At 44.8% G+C, this 14,151-nt stretch overlaps 1 protein-coding gene across 2 annotated transcripts in view; it reads right to left on the reverse strand.

The window, feature by feature from the left end:
* The window catches only part of UVRAG (UV radiation resistance associated), a 406,695-nt gene that overhangs the window by 292,419 nt on the left and 100,125 nt on the right, over positions 1-14,151 (reverse strand). For both annotated transcript variants that reach the window (XM_078658530.1, XM_078658531.1), the window contains exon 3: positions 5,248-5,282. In XM_078658530.1, the coding sequence (XP_078514656.1) occupies positions 5,248-5,282 (35 nt within the window). The remainder of the gene's footprint in view (positions 1-5,247; positions 5,283-14,151) is intronic.

Here is a 14,151-nt window from a genome sequence, read left to right on the forward strand (position 1 = left end):
TCAAGATTATAGAGTCAAGCTCCAGCAGGTTGTTCTCAGCAAAGGGCACTCCCTCACGGTTGACAGGGCAGGTGACAATAAGTGGCTTGCAGCAGGCTCCAAAAGCCAACAATGTTTGAGGGTGAGGCCCGCCAGCTGCAAGGCAAGGTGAAGCTTTTCTAACTTATACCCTTTGCAGGCCCACTCTCCCACCGAAGCTTCACAGTCGGGTACTGCACTGCCTAGACAAACGACCTCCTTCTTGTGTGCGTATCACTTCCGCAATACAATTACATGGGAAAATGCACACTTGGGGGGCACACTGCTCAACCCTGTGATGCAATGCGGACTAGCGGTGGATTAACCACTAAAGTTTGACGTTTGTAGTGTCCCAGGGTGCATTTTCCCTTGTCCAAGTTTGTAAATAACAGCGGCTGCCATTCAGCTCCTAAGGATACGTTAACCAGCAGGGGAACGGTGGCTTCATCAGGGGCAGGAGAGGATCTTAATCGTCCTACCCATATATTGAACAAGAGAGTGTAACTTTTTTGTTGTTTGGACAAATGTTGAACAGAATCTCTGAGGCCAGGGTACATCTTTTCAAGCTCAACCTTTTTTTTGTTCAGGAGCAAAATGAGGTATTGGTTTAGATAAAGGTTCATGAGACTCTTCAGAGCCGAGTGAAAACTTCCTGAGCATAATGAGTGATCTTTTCAAATCAGTCTTTTTTGTTTTTATTGAGTAGAAATAAGAGAAAGTACTCCAATTTGGTGCATAATGATCAAAGCACAATATATAAATTGCTGATGAATATCTCGTATCTAGGAACTTTTTTTCTCTCACATAATGGGCATATAGTGCAGAGAAAAAGATAGCTTTCACTGATCTAAGGAGCAAGATACCCATTAAATTGATATAAAGCATATTTGCTATGAGGTTTGTCCATCGCCAGCACTGTACAGCCCAAAAACTTTACATCACCAAATGAACAGGCAAGAAATAACTGTAGATGTCTGCCACACATTACTGAATTGCTTTATTTATTTATTAATAACATTTCTAGAGCGCGAACAAATGCCCTTGGGCGTCTCGGCGCTAAAATATCTGCAAATAATTCTCCGGCTGGAGGGGGAAAATCTGAGGTTACTGGTTAAACAGCCAGGTCTTTAACTGCTTACGAAATGCCCAAAGTGAGGGGCTGCATTTGATTGACTGGGGTAAGGTGTTCCAAAGTTTCGGGGCCAATACCAGGAACCTACGGTCCCCCCAGGAAACTGTTTTAGCGCGGGGAACCACTAAGTCGTTTAGAGTAGCGGAACGCAGGGTTCTGGGTGGGCAGTACGGAATAAGATGTGGTTTGAAAAATGAAGGTCCTTGATTGTGCAGAGACTTATACACAATACAGAGGGTTTTAAACTCAATCCTTTTTCTAATGGGCAACCAGTGTAAAATTCTAATCGTTTCGGTCGCGGACTTGAATTTAGGGATTCTGGCCAGAAGTCTAGCAGCTGAGTTTTGGATGGTTTGCATTTTATTAATGACCCTTACTTGGGCATTTGCAAAAAGCGTTGCAGTAGTCGAGGGTAGACAGCACCAATGAGGTCACCAGGGTTTTACCGGCCGTTTCCGGGAGAAAGGGGAGAATTTTCTTTCTTAAACGCAGTTTGTGGAAGGCAGAGGATGCAATTTGGTTAGCGTGTGGGAGGAAGTTGAGACAATCATCGAAGACCACTCCCAGGTTCCTCACCTTGCTCACCGGTTTGGGCGGGCTGCCAAAGGCCGTGGGCCACCATGCAGCGGACCACTCTGGGGTCAGTTGTCCGAAAATGACGACTTCCGTCTTATCGGAGTTAAGTTTTATGCAATTGGAGGCCATCCAGTCCCCAATTGCCAGCATGCACACTTTAAAGTCCTCTGCTACTTTATGACCGTTGTTTTTAATGGCCAGGACCAACTGCGTGTCATCCGCGTAGGAGGTAAGGCTCATCCCATGTGCTCGAATGATATTAGCTAGGTCCGACACATAGTTGTTAAAAAGTGTCGGACTTAGGGATGAGCCTTGTGGTACCCCGCATGGTAGAGACAGATTGGATGATTGAAAGGAACCCAGTGTGACAGCTTGGGTCCTATCAAACAAGAAAGATGCCAACAATTTTTTGGCTGTATGTTGGATGCCCATGTTTTCGACACGATCGATCAGAATCGAGTGATCGACCGTGTCGAAGGCAGCCGACAAATCTAGCAGTATTAATACTGCTGTTCCCCCAAGATCCCGGATGGATCTAATATCATCCGCAGCTTTGATGAGCGCGGTCTCCGTACCGTGAAATCGGCGGAAACCAAATTGCTTGTCATCTAATAGCTGGTGTTCCTCTATGAAAGCAGATAATTGTTGATTCAATGCCTTTTCGGCAATTTTGGCCAGAAATGGGAGGTTTGCAATTGGACGGTAGTTTTTCAATTCGGCCTTATCAAGGTGTGGCTTCTTTAGTAACGGTTTAAGAAGCGTTTTTTTAAGGGAGGACCTTAATAAAGTCCATTCAATACAGAACCCAAATATCTATATAATCAATGGAATGATCATAAAAATGTCCATGCCGACCCATCTCTCCACTTCTCTCTACCTAGAGCCATGTAGCTCAAGACCACAACTATACACAAAATCTCAGACTGGACAACCCAGTGCAGTAACCAGCTGAGAAGACTATATTGTATGAAATACCATAAAGGAATCTGTAGAGCTGGTCAAAGCTAACCGCATACTGAAAATGATAAAACTATGCGTCTGTCTCTTACACTTTATCCAACATGCTGTGTCTCATATCACAATAACCGCACCTCAGCAGTCATCACGCACAACAGCAGAAACACTTCCCTCATAGGATAAAAAAATAAATCTTTCCAATCACACTCTACATGTTGCAGCATGCTACTCATTTAGGTAAGCACTTCAGCACCCTACATAGGGGGAGTAAGTGCTACATAAATGCTGCAATACAATACAAGATTTTAAAGGCACCAAGGGGTCAATCATAGTTTCTTATACAATAGTTTTTTTTTTTATTCGTAGGAGCACCAAGCACGTTGTTAAACACTGGCACTCGCTGTGCCATTTAAGTTGCTTTGAATGTTGGATTAAAATTGTCATTTTACTTCACCGAATCTCTTCATTTTTTGTGATTGTTCCCTTTTCTACTTTTTGCCCATGGTCCCCATTGATTAGTGGTTTTCCCTTCTGTTAGGTAACTTTTAGAACACTGATCCACGAGATTTATGAAGGTCTGACGTACCAACCAGGTAGTGAAAGATAATGATACATTTGCCAGCATTCAAGGCTTCGAGTGGAAAAGCTGAATGGTGGATGGGCTGCTAACATGATTAGATTATGTAAATGAAAGTCATCAGCTTGATCACAGGGATTGTTTTAAAATGCATGTGACTAAAAAAAATCAATGTGGACAATGTTTCACTAAAAAGTCGCTGGTTGTCCAGTCTTAACTTGTGTAACAAGCAGAAATGATTTGGGTGCTGACAGCATAGATTCAAATCTCAATGAACTTCTAGGGAAATTGCAACTTCTCTCCCCGTTCCACCACAAACAGGAACTGGATGAACAATTTAGCAACCATGGCACAAAAAAGTGGCTTAAAGACCGTTAGACCAGCAACAAATCCTAGAGCAGATCTGAGGCTCCTTTTTAAGGCTCCATAACAGAATAGTCCAGGAACTTTAGCTTTTTGCTTTGTTATGGGTGAAGCTCTACCCATTTCATTACTTTGCTTCTACCCATTTGCATTGAATATAGACTTTAAAGTCTCACTGTCTTAGCTGTACTAATATCTCATGTCCCTCTGAACCCAGCGCCTTGTCAAATTCAGGATTCTGTTGTTGTCCCTTTATATCTCTTTCAATTATTTGAAGGGGTTGGGCATACCATTTTTGAGCGGTATTAAGGGTGAATCCCTTTAACTGAGCCCAGTATGGTCACTCTATTCCACACCTGTGTTACTGATTACATGTACTACAGTTGGCCTGTTATTGAAAAATTAAATCTGCTTCGCAGATGAGCATTATGTTTGAATGCATGTGACGGTACTTAAAAAAAAAAAAAACTATCCAATGGACCACTATCAACTCTCAATGAAACTTCAAAAAGTAAAAAAAATCTCTCAGTTAAAAAACAAAACAAAACAAAACAAGCATTGTTTCTATGAACTCAAACTGCTTCGAAAATAAAATGTGACCTTATTTAAAAGCAATCACAGGCTTGGTGGTTTGCGGACTCTTGCAAGCCACCATCCCCGAGATACACTCCTACTCTTCATTGTGTGAACTGACCTGTTAGTACATAGGTTGGCTCGCAAAGGAGTGGTACATTGCAACAACTTTATAGAACCAGAAATTAAGGATATCTAGCCTAAGGTTAATAATGAACTCCATGTAGAGTAGTCTTTGGGGAAATAGTCTCATTAACATTCCTGCACTAGGAAATGGTGAGTGGAAGGCATGAAGACACATCAGCTATTTTTGCTGGAAGCCCTAGTCACAATGAGAACTGGAATAAAGAACAGGAAGCCAACTATGAATATCGAGGACTCAGAAGATTTATGAAAGCGAACAGCTGCAACAGTGAGAGCCAAATCAGGGGGGAATAGTAAGGTATCAGCTTCTTTACTCAAGGGTCTAACAGTTGCTGAGACGATCAACATACATTATCTGGAGAACCCCCTCACATCTCTATATATCTGTTTGATCGATTTCTCTTTCTCTGATGGTTCCACCCTACACTGCCATGCCTTCTAGTGCCCCACAAAGAACGCAACCTTATTATTGACAGATAGGGCGAAGCTGTTCCTGACTGACAAAGCATCAAGTGGCAAACAGTCCCAGACTATACAATCCTCCAAAACGTGTCTTTCTCAGCTTAGTCATTATGTTGCTGTAATAACATATGTGGTCACACCATCAGATGCTCCCTAGAAGGGAGCTACTGTAGAAACATCACTTAGCACATACATAATGTAAAGAAGAAATAAAAAAATCACATATACAGTATTTTGTCAATTAGGTAACAGCCTACAGTATTTGAAGATTCCAGGAGATGGCTAGCGTTTTTGTTCTTGTTCACACAATTATTCTTTTTTGTTTTTTAGAGGCGGAAATATGAAGATGGCATTCAAACTACTGAAATAAGTAAAGGAAATCATAAAATATGTATCCTCTCTCTTACAGAGCTAATGTTGAATTTAAAATAACGTTGAAACTTACCAAAGAGTCTTTGACCACCTCACTTTGGTAAAATTCTGAAAAAAAGAAAAAGGACATTAAGGGTGAAAGACTAACTGATTATCGACACAAACATTTCCTAATTGTGTATTGAGACTGGGGTATAGAGTGCAAAAGATACTCAACTGTATTATCAATACCATTGCTTAAGTTCTGAATGTTCAGCATGCTATCAAACTAATGCTTTACATCAGCGGGTGAAGATCCCAAACACAACCACTATACTGTCATTTACATATTTAACAAACAATGAATCTCTTGATTTCCAGATGGCTAAACAGTTCCTTGTGAAATGCACAAGGACAGTGGCTCTGGCTTACGTCGAGGCGAAATTAGTTTTTTTAAAATTAATCCTATAGCAATAACTAATACAAGTACATACGTATCAATCTAATACAAGTAGCTAGAAATGTCAATACTTAGTTTAAGGAACACTATGTCCCAAATGAAGCAAGGATAACTAAATAATGCTTCTTTTAAAAGAGAAGGGCACTACCCTACTCATACACTGGCATAGAAAATAGATTAAAACAAGTGAAAAACCAACATGTTTCCTCCATTGCAATGGACTTCTTCAGGGCACATTAGTTTGAATGGCCACAACATTCCAGAAATGGTATATCCTTCTAACCTCGCTCTCAGCCGTATTAAATTTGCTATATGGGTGATTTGAGCCAATCCATATGTAGACCACCATATGATGCTTTTTTTCCATGTCGCTTAACGGGATGTGAACAGGGCCGGACTGGCAGTAGCGGGCACCAGGCGATTCCCCAGTGGGCTGGAAGGGTGAGGGACAGTTTTGGACTGGTGGGGGCCAGTTTCACAGCCAACAGTGCTGCAAAATCGCCCCCTGTAACAAAAGAACAGCAGCAGCATTTCCCATCAACACCCCTGGTATACCCCGCATTTATCCCTCTAACGGCCAGATTCATCAAGCTTAATTGCGCTCGCAAAGGGCCAGATTCTGAGAATCTGGCCCTTTGCGAGTGCAATTTTTGCATTTGGGATTCTTCATCCCAAATGCAAAATTTGCTAATAAAGAATTCGCACATTTGCGAGGAATTGCATTTAAGGAATCTCTATTTGAGATTCCTCAAATGCAATTCATGAACCATTTTAAAATAGCGAAACCGCAATTTTGGGCCGCTATTTACCGCGAGGTCAAACCTCGTGGTAAATAGCGAAAACTTAGAAAAATGCATTTAAATGCATTTTTCTAAGTTGCATGTTACACACACACACGTGTCCTTTGGACATGTGTGTGCGCAACACCAATGTAGATTACATTTCAGGGGTGCTACAGGGTGTCCTTTGGACACCCCAGGCACCCTTGAAATCGCATCCTTATTTGAGAGTAGCAAATTGCTAATCGCAAATAAGGAATAACTCCCCATTCATTCCTATTGGCCTTTAGGCCCATAGGAATGAATGGGGAGTTATTCCCTATTTGCGATTAGCAATTTGCTGCTCGCAAATAAGGAATGTGTAGGAATCGCAATTTATTTAGCGATTCCTACATGAATCCCGTTTTGCAAGTCCTTAATAGCGATTCCTTAATAATCTCTATTAAGGACTCGCAAAACGGGACAATGATGAATCTGGCTGTTAGTCCCCTACCTCCCGCGGGGCCGGTTGGAGCTGGTGTCCGATCCTAGTCAGGCCCTGATGTGAAGCAAACCAATCTGTGTCGCTTTCAGCACCAATCAGAGAGCCATCTTGGGGAAATTCATCCCAAACCACCTATGTAGAAAATTTCACATGGTGATCGACAGATGCTGAGCGATAGACCCGTTTTTGGAGGACTGGACTATAGAATAGAATTAGGTACCAAATACGGGGTGGATTGACCCAAATAGCAAATTTGATACTGCTGAGACCGGGGATTGAAGGATATAGCATTACTGGAATGTTGTGACAAGACGAAGGAATGCACCCTGAAGAAGTCCATTGCTTTGGACGAATAGCATTGGCTGTCTTCGCTGTAACGTTTGATATGCTTAAGAAAGAAAAGAAAACAAGGAATTAACAATACTTTGGTGTTCAAATTTGGTTCGTCTTAGTTAATGTTAATATTGATATTGGTGCACCTCTTTCATGAATTATCGTATGTCGTTGACCCAAAGGTTGCATCCTGGCAGCAGGTGCTTGTAGTTAGTGCACGCATACCGAAATTGAACTGTTGAGACTTACACTGGAACACGGGAAAGGTGCAGATCTCCATGGTTCCCTGCCTTTCTTTACTGGTGTAAAAATAAAAAAACAGATGCACTTCCGAGGACCTGAGAGATTAGGCGCATGCCCTTTTTGCAGCGAGTACATGTTGACCACATCAGGTTTGAATCTTACAGACTCTGAGTTAAGTAATTAGCATCTTGTACCGGATCATTCAACGTTTGAATGCTTTGCATTACATAAAGGAAAATCTATCCAAAACGTTGGAAGCTGGGGAAAAAGAGGCAAAAGGTGCTGAAAACCTAGCACCTGAACAGCCAGACTGTCACTTGCATGTGGCCTCCAGTTCCTGCTTGTTCCAGCCTGATCCAGTGACACCGCCGCTGGCCGAATTATCCCGCTCACTCTTCTTCCCACCTACAGAAGCCCATCCAACCCCATGACCTACATAATTCAGGCCGCAGATTGACCAAAGAGGATGCACCTGAAAACCTAGCCTGTCAGTTGCATGTGGCCTCCAGTTCCTGCTTGTTCCAGCCTGAACCAGTGACACTGCCGCTGCCTGGGTTCTCCTGTTCTCCGTTCTTCCTGCCAACAGAAGCCCCACCCACTGCAGGACTACTCAATGCAGGCTGCAGCAAGACCTCTACAGCAGGCACCTGAACACCTAGCCTGTAACTTGCCTGTGGCCTCCATTTCCTGCTTGTTTTTGCCTGATTCAGTTACACCGCCGCTGCCCAGGTTGTCCCATCTGGGTTTTCTGGCTCACAGCTCATCCCGCCAACAGACGCCCGGCCCACCCCAGGACCTACTTAATGTAGGCCGCAACGCCAAACCACACTGTGCCTGGACCACACCCAGTGCCACGACCCTTGGCCCTCTGACCCCCTGAAGATACACCATTGCAGAGCTTTACACCCTTGACACTGCAACAAACACTGCCAACCACGCTCCACAGTAGGACCTTTCATCTGCACCCACTGCTACAGCACACACACCAGCCCACCACCAGCCCCACCATGAACACATCACAGACACCACCGAACAAAAACACCAACTCAAATGAGCCCTTCTCAACACACACTCACTATGCAAACACACCACTAAGATTTGGGACCTCATCTTCATCATCACACCCGACGTCCTCTTCCTTACTGGGACCTCGTTCAACCCAATTTCTGCACCTGACATCATCAACACAAAACTCAAAGGACACAAGATCCCCCACTGCGACAGCATCAACCAGCCTAGCAGAGAGATCGCCTTCACAAGGAATCCATCCAATGCACCACCACAGAAGCAAACATCAACCCAGCCATGGAATACCTGAGCTTCTGACTCCAACAGACAGCAAAAAACACCTTCAGGGGCACCCTTGACTACCATCTTCCAGGACCACTTACAGTCTTCTGCAACTTAATCGCCCCCTCGCCTTAGACTCCAACAACCACATTTTCCTCGACGACCTCATCTTCCATCTCAATGACCACAATGGCATCAACACTACCATCCTCCTTGACAGCATGAACAACATCGGACTCAACTTGTCCACGTCCCTACGCACACTGCAGGCCACACACTAAACCCCATCTTCACCTCCAGTGACCGCATCAGGTACAGCCACACCACCGAACCCACCAGGACCAAACTCCATCCTCCACTTCAACATCACTAGCTCATGGACCTCAGCCCCCAGTCTACACAACTCCCCCCATTGCAGCTGGAGCAAAGTCTCAAAGGGACACATGGATCTACGTCCTCAATACTACCCTCCTCATCTCCCCAACAGCCTAGACCAGAACATCAGAAACTTCAACAATTGGATCACCAAGTGCGCCGACAGCATCGCTCCTACTGGCAACAACATCCACAGAAGGTTCACCACGCAGGCTAGCTGGTACACAGAAGACCTCAGTACCTCTAAACAACACTGTAAATAACTGGAAAGCAGATGGCGCACCACCAAGGCACTACCGACAAGACGGCTTTCAAGACTGCCCTCAACCTCAACCACAGAAAGTTGAGTGAATCGAACAAAAAGGCTTTAAACTTACTGTTAGACCTGGCATCTTTGGCGTGGGTTCCCCTGACTTTTTGTCTCTACCTCCTGTTTTTTTGACGCCGTGCTGGATTTCCTTTTTGCCGGTTTAGACGCTTTGGGCACTTTGCCACTGCTGATCAGTGTCAAAGTGCAAGTGCTCCCTGGGTATTGTGATTGCCATATTTATTTTACCAGTAGGTCCCTAATAAAGTGCACTGAGTGTGCCAGGGGTGGTGATTCAAATGCTACTAGTGGGCCAGCAGATTGTGCCACCCACATGAGTAGCCCTAAAATGGTGTCTCAGGCCTGCCACCGCAGTACCGGTGTTCAGTTGCTAACTGCCATGCTGACCTGACCAGTGTCCCCACTTGCCAGGCCTAACCCTTCCCTTTCTGTATGCATTTGACACCCCTATGGAAGGCCCAAGGTACCACCTGGGCAAGGTGCACTCTATGTGAAAGGTAGAGCTTGTACTAGTGTGGGTGACATGCTCTGATAGTGGAATACTGCCAATTTTGTTTTTCACTATTGAAAAGCTATCTTGCCCATAGGCTAGAATGGAGAATGCTGTGTGTAATGTTTACCTGCATATCTTCCCATAGGAGTAAAATAGAAAATTGAAGTCTGGTATCCCTGAACTCAGAATTTAATAACCCATCTTTTAGGAAGGATGGTTTTTAAATCCTGTGTTTGAAAACAGCACTTTTAGAAAGTGACTATTTTCTTGTCTGACCTTTCTGTGTGCCTTTGCCCGTTTGTGAATTGACTGTCTGATTTGTGAGTGACCGGGGCTGGGGTGGATCTAGGAGGCTGGGTGAGTCAGTACTAGACTCAATAGCTTCATCTGCGTCTTGAGTGGTGGGAGGGATTAGCACCTGGGCCTGAACAGGGCTGTGACTGCCTTCCACAATGCAGGCTCCACCTCCTGCTGGTCAGCTGACGACCCTGCCCCACTCTCTCAAAGGAAAGAAGGAGTCATGTAAACAAAGTTCTCCAGGACTGACCAGAACTGGTTTGGACTCTCTGCCTTCAGAGAACAAAGAGATTATTGGTATAAAAAAGGGTACCCAGACCCCAAGACTTCAGATCATCCTGGAATCAAGAAGGAACCTCTGCCAAGGAGAAAAGCTGGAAGACTGAAGATGAGGACTGCCCTGCTGTGTGTTTGTAGGCTGACCTGCAGTTGCTATTCTGCCAAGGAGAGGGGAAGGACTTTGCTGTTGCTCTGTCCCCTGCTTGAAGAGATCTCCAAGGGCCTGAGTAGAGGTGGCCTCTTGTTAAGAAGTCCCAGGAACAAAAGTACTTCATCCCCAGCTTCTCCCCTGAACTCTGCTGTGTGAGTTCTGACCTGCCTAGAGTGCTTGATCCATTTGTGGGGCCTCTGGAGGTCGTTTCCTGCTGTTTGGGGAGCTAGAAAAGAAGATCTACAATTTTGCACACATCCCTCGCTTGCGGAGCGCATCGTCGACAGTGCGAGAAGATTCCTGTCACCGCGAAGATCGTTGCAGCGCCTTTTGCCGCTGCAAGAACCGACACATCATTTGCTTGCGGAGTGCATCGCCCCTGTGACATCATCGCAGAGTCCAGCGCCAACGCATCGTCACATCGTGCCTGTGCGAGACGCTTCCTACCGGAGAACCTGCAAACCGGAATCCATACAAGGTATCGCATCGCTCTCCATACCGACCGGATTCGACGCAACCCGCCCGATGCGTGCAGTGGGGTTGTCCCATCGCTTCCCCAGGGTCTCAGGAGTGACGCATTGCTTGTTTTCTGATGCTGCAGCTTGGAACTGTTGTTGCATCTACAGGTACTTTGGGCTAAAAATGACGCAACTGTGGATTATTTTGGTGCAAACCTTTGAACTCTTTTTAATGACTTATTTTGGAACAGTGTATGTTGGATTTTTGTATTTTTGGTCTTGTGTGGTTTATATCAAGATACTTTCTTTTTCTAAACTGGTGTGGAGTCCATTTGTGGTGTTTTTACTGTTATACTGTGAGTGTTGGTACAAATACTTTACACATTGCCTTTGATAAGCCTATCTGCTTGTGCCAAGCTACCAAGGGGGAGAGAAGGAGTTATCCAAAGAGTGTATCCCCCTTACCCTGACTAGAAGCAAGGATCCCTATTTGGACATTGGTACCTACCTCTGCCACCTAACGACCCCCACTTCTAACACTTACACATTGAATCAAGCTCCAATACCAGCAAAGAGCTCTTTAACATCTTCAAAGAATTCTCCAACCCTTCAGCTACAACTAACAGCATTACCCCCTTACAGCAACAACCTTGCACAAAAAGATCGCCAACATCTACAGAAACCTCAAACCTCAGACACAGGCCACCAACTTCTTCAAGCAACACAACAACCCCACTGCCACCACAGACATCAGACAACCTGAATTAACACAGCTTGTCCCACTGGACACCATCTCAATCATGAAATCTGTTCACTCAGGGGCCCCATCCGGCTCATACCCTCACCACATATTTAACCTAGGCGAGGACAGAATCAGCCACGTACTCACTACCTTGTTCAAGACCTCAATTGCCAAAGCTACCTTCCCTGAGGACTGCAAACACGCAGAAGTCAACGCCCTACTAAAGAAACCATTGGCAGACCACAGCTAACTCAACAACTACCGATTGATCTGCTTGCTCCCATTCCCGGCCAAACTATTAGATAAAGCCATCAACCTCTAACGGAACCTCCTACTAGACTCATCCCATTCCAGATTCTACAACAATTTCAGCACGGAGACAACCCTCCTTGCTGCTACCGATTACATCAGAGCCTTACTTGACTGAGGAGAGACTGCGGCTCTGATCCTCCTAGACCTCTCGGCAGCCTTCGATACAGTCACTCAACACACACCCATCACACGGCTGCAGAACATAGGGATCCAAGGAGCCGCTCTCTGATTAATCGCCTCTTTCCTCACCGGAAGAACGCAAAATGTTCATCTCCCCTTTCACCTCTGAACCCAAGGAAATCCTCTGCAAAGTACCCCAAGGATACTCCCCATTCTCTTCAACACTTATACAACACCTCCGCCAAGCTGCACCAAAATCTACAGACTAATCATATCCAATGCTGACAACACACAATTTATCCTCTCTCGCTCCAAAGACACCACCACCAAGACCAACTTCCACAACTGCATGATAGCTCTCAACAACTGAGCGAAGGGCAACTGCCTGAACCTCAACACAGACAAGACCGAGATACTGATTTATAAAATAAAAGCTCCCCATGGGATGCATCCTGGTGACCCTCAGAACTGGCACTTATTCCTACTCCCACAGACCATGGTAGAAACCTAGACATCATTATGGACAACAAGCTAATCAGGACGACTAAGGTCAACTGCCTCCAACTGCTTCTTCATCCTCCGCATGCTTTGTAAGATATCCAATTGGCTATTCGAAAGCTCAAGACACAATCTCCTAATCCCTCATCTCCAGCCGACTGGACTACAGCATGCTCTCTAGGCAGGGATCGCAGCTCACCTCCTCCTCCCACTATAGACCATACAGAACACCGCAGAAAACCTCCTCCTGGATCTCCGTACACTAACCCACATAACCTCCTACCTCGCGGAACTTCACTGGCTCCCTGTACAGAAAAGATGCCAGTTTAAGCTCCTCGCCCATGCAGACAAGGCCCATCCAAACTGCGGTCCCACTTACTTGAACCACTGCCTAAACTTCCTTCATCCCACCAGACACTTCAGTTCTGTATTCCTTTCTCTAACCCTCACCCCCCAACATTCGACGTAGCAGATACGGACGTTGTTCCTTCTCCTACTTTGCAGTAAAAACATAGAACAAGCTGCACTTTAATCTACTGACCTCCCAATCTCTTCAAGAGTTCCGAAAGTCCCTGAAGACCTGGCTATTCAGCTAATCAACTGGACCCTGCCAGTGCCTGGATACCCTCATGGGTGACAAGCAGAGCTCTACAAATCTAATGCTTGATTGATGGAAAACTGGTCAGATTATCTCAACAAACCATATCAAAATCCCAGTCATAACCAAGGTTCATACATTAAGAACAATCCATCCACAAGCCAATAAGAGAAGGTGAATGCTATAATAATTTTTTACAGCAGTTACAGAAAATGTAAACACCTCATGCCAACTGTTCTGAGGTATCAAAGTAAGTTAAATAGCTTTTCGAGGCTGTTTTTTTTGTTAGGGGCAAGGTATTGGTTATCAGAACAGCTTCCTAATAAGCGTGGCAAAGGCATAAATAAAAAAGGCCAAACCCAAAATAACTTATTACTGAGCCATTCAATAAAAGAAACAAGTGTTTAAGTCAAGAACCCCACTCCACACCATAAGAAACAGTTCCACATTAGGAACAAATCAAAGAAGAATCAAACGTACAAAGAGTTAGACCGTATGGAAGGGTACTAATCTTGCTACTCATGCAGAGGTCCAGCAGGACCCTCCAAATTGACAGATAATGCTTACATATCTGACTCCGGTTAGGAAGATGGCCAGAAGATAGAAACACCACACTAACAAGTTAATTACCTTTGGTAGAGCTCCATGGAATTGAAAATCGCTTACTTGCAGATTTCTTCACCTTTTGAGTCCTCCCTAACACCAGGTTAGATCTGGAAAAGTTTGTGCAATGGGTCTTGAGCACAGGAAGGTGGTGC

This window comes from Lissotriton helveticus, chromosome 8 (genome assembly GCF_964261635.1).
Source record: "Lissotriton helveticus chromosome 8, aLisHel1.1, whole genome shotgun sequence".
In the NCBI taxonomy this organism is placed as follows: domain Eukaryota; kingdom Metazoa; phylum Chordata; class Amphibia; order Caudata; family Salamandridae; genus Lissotriton; species Lissotriton helveticus.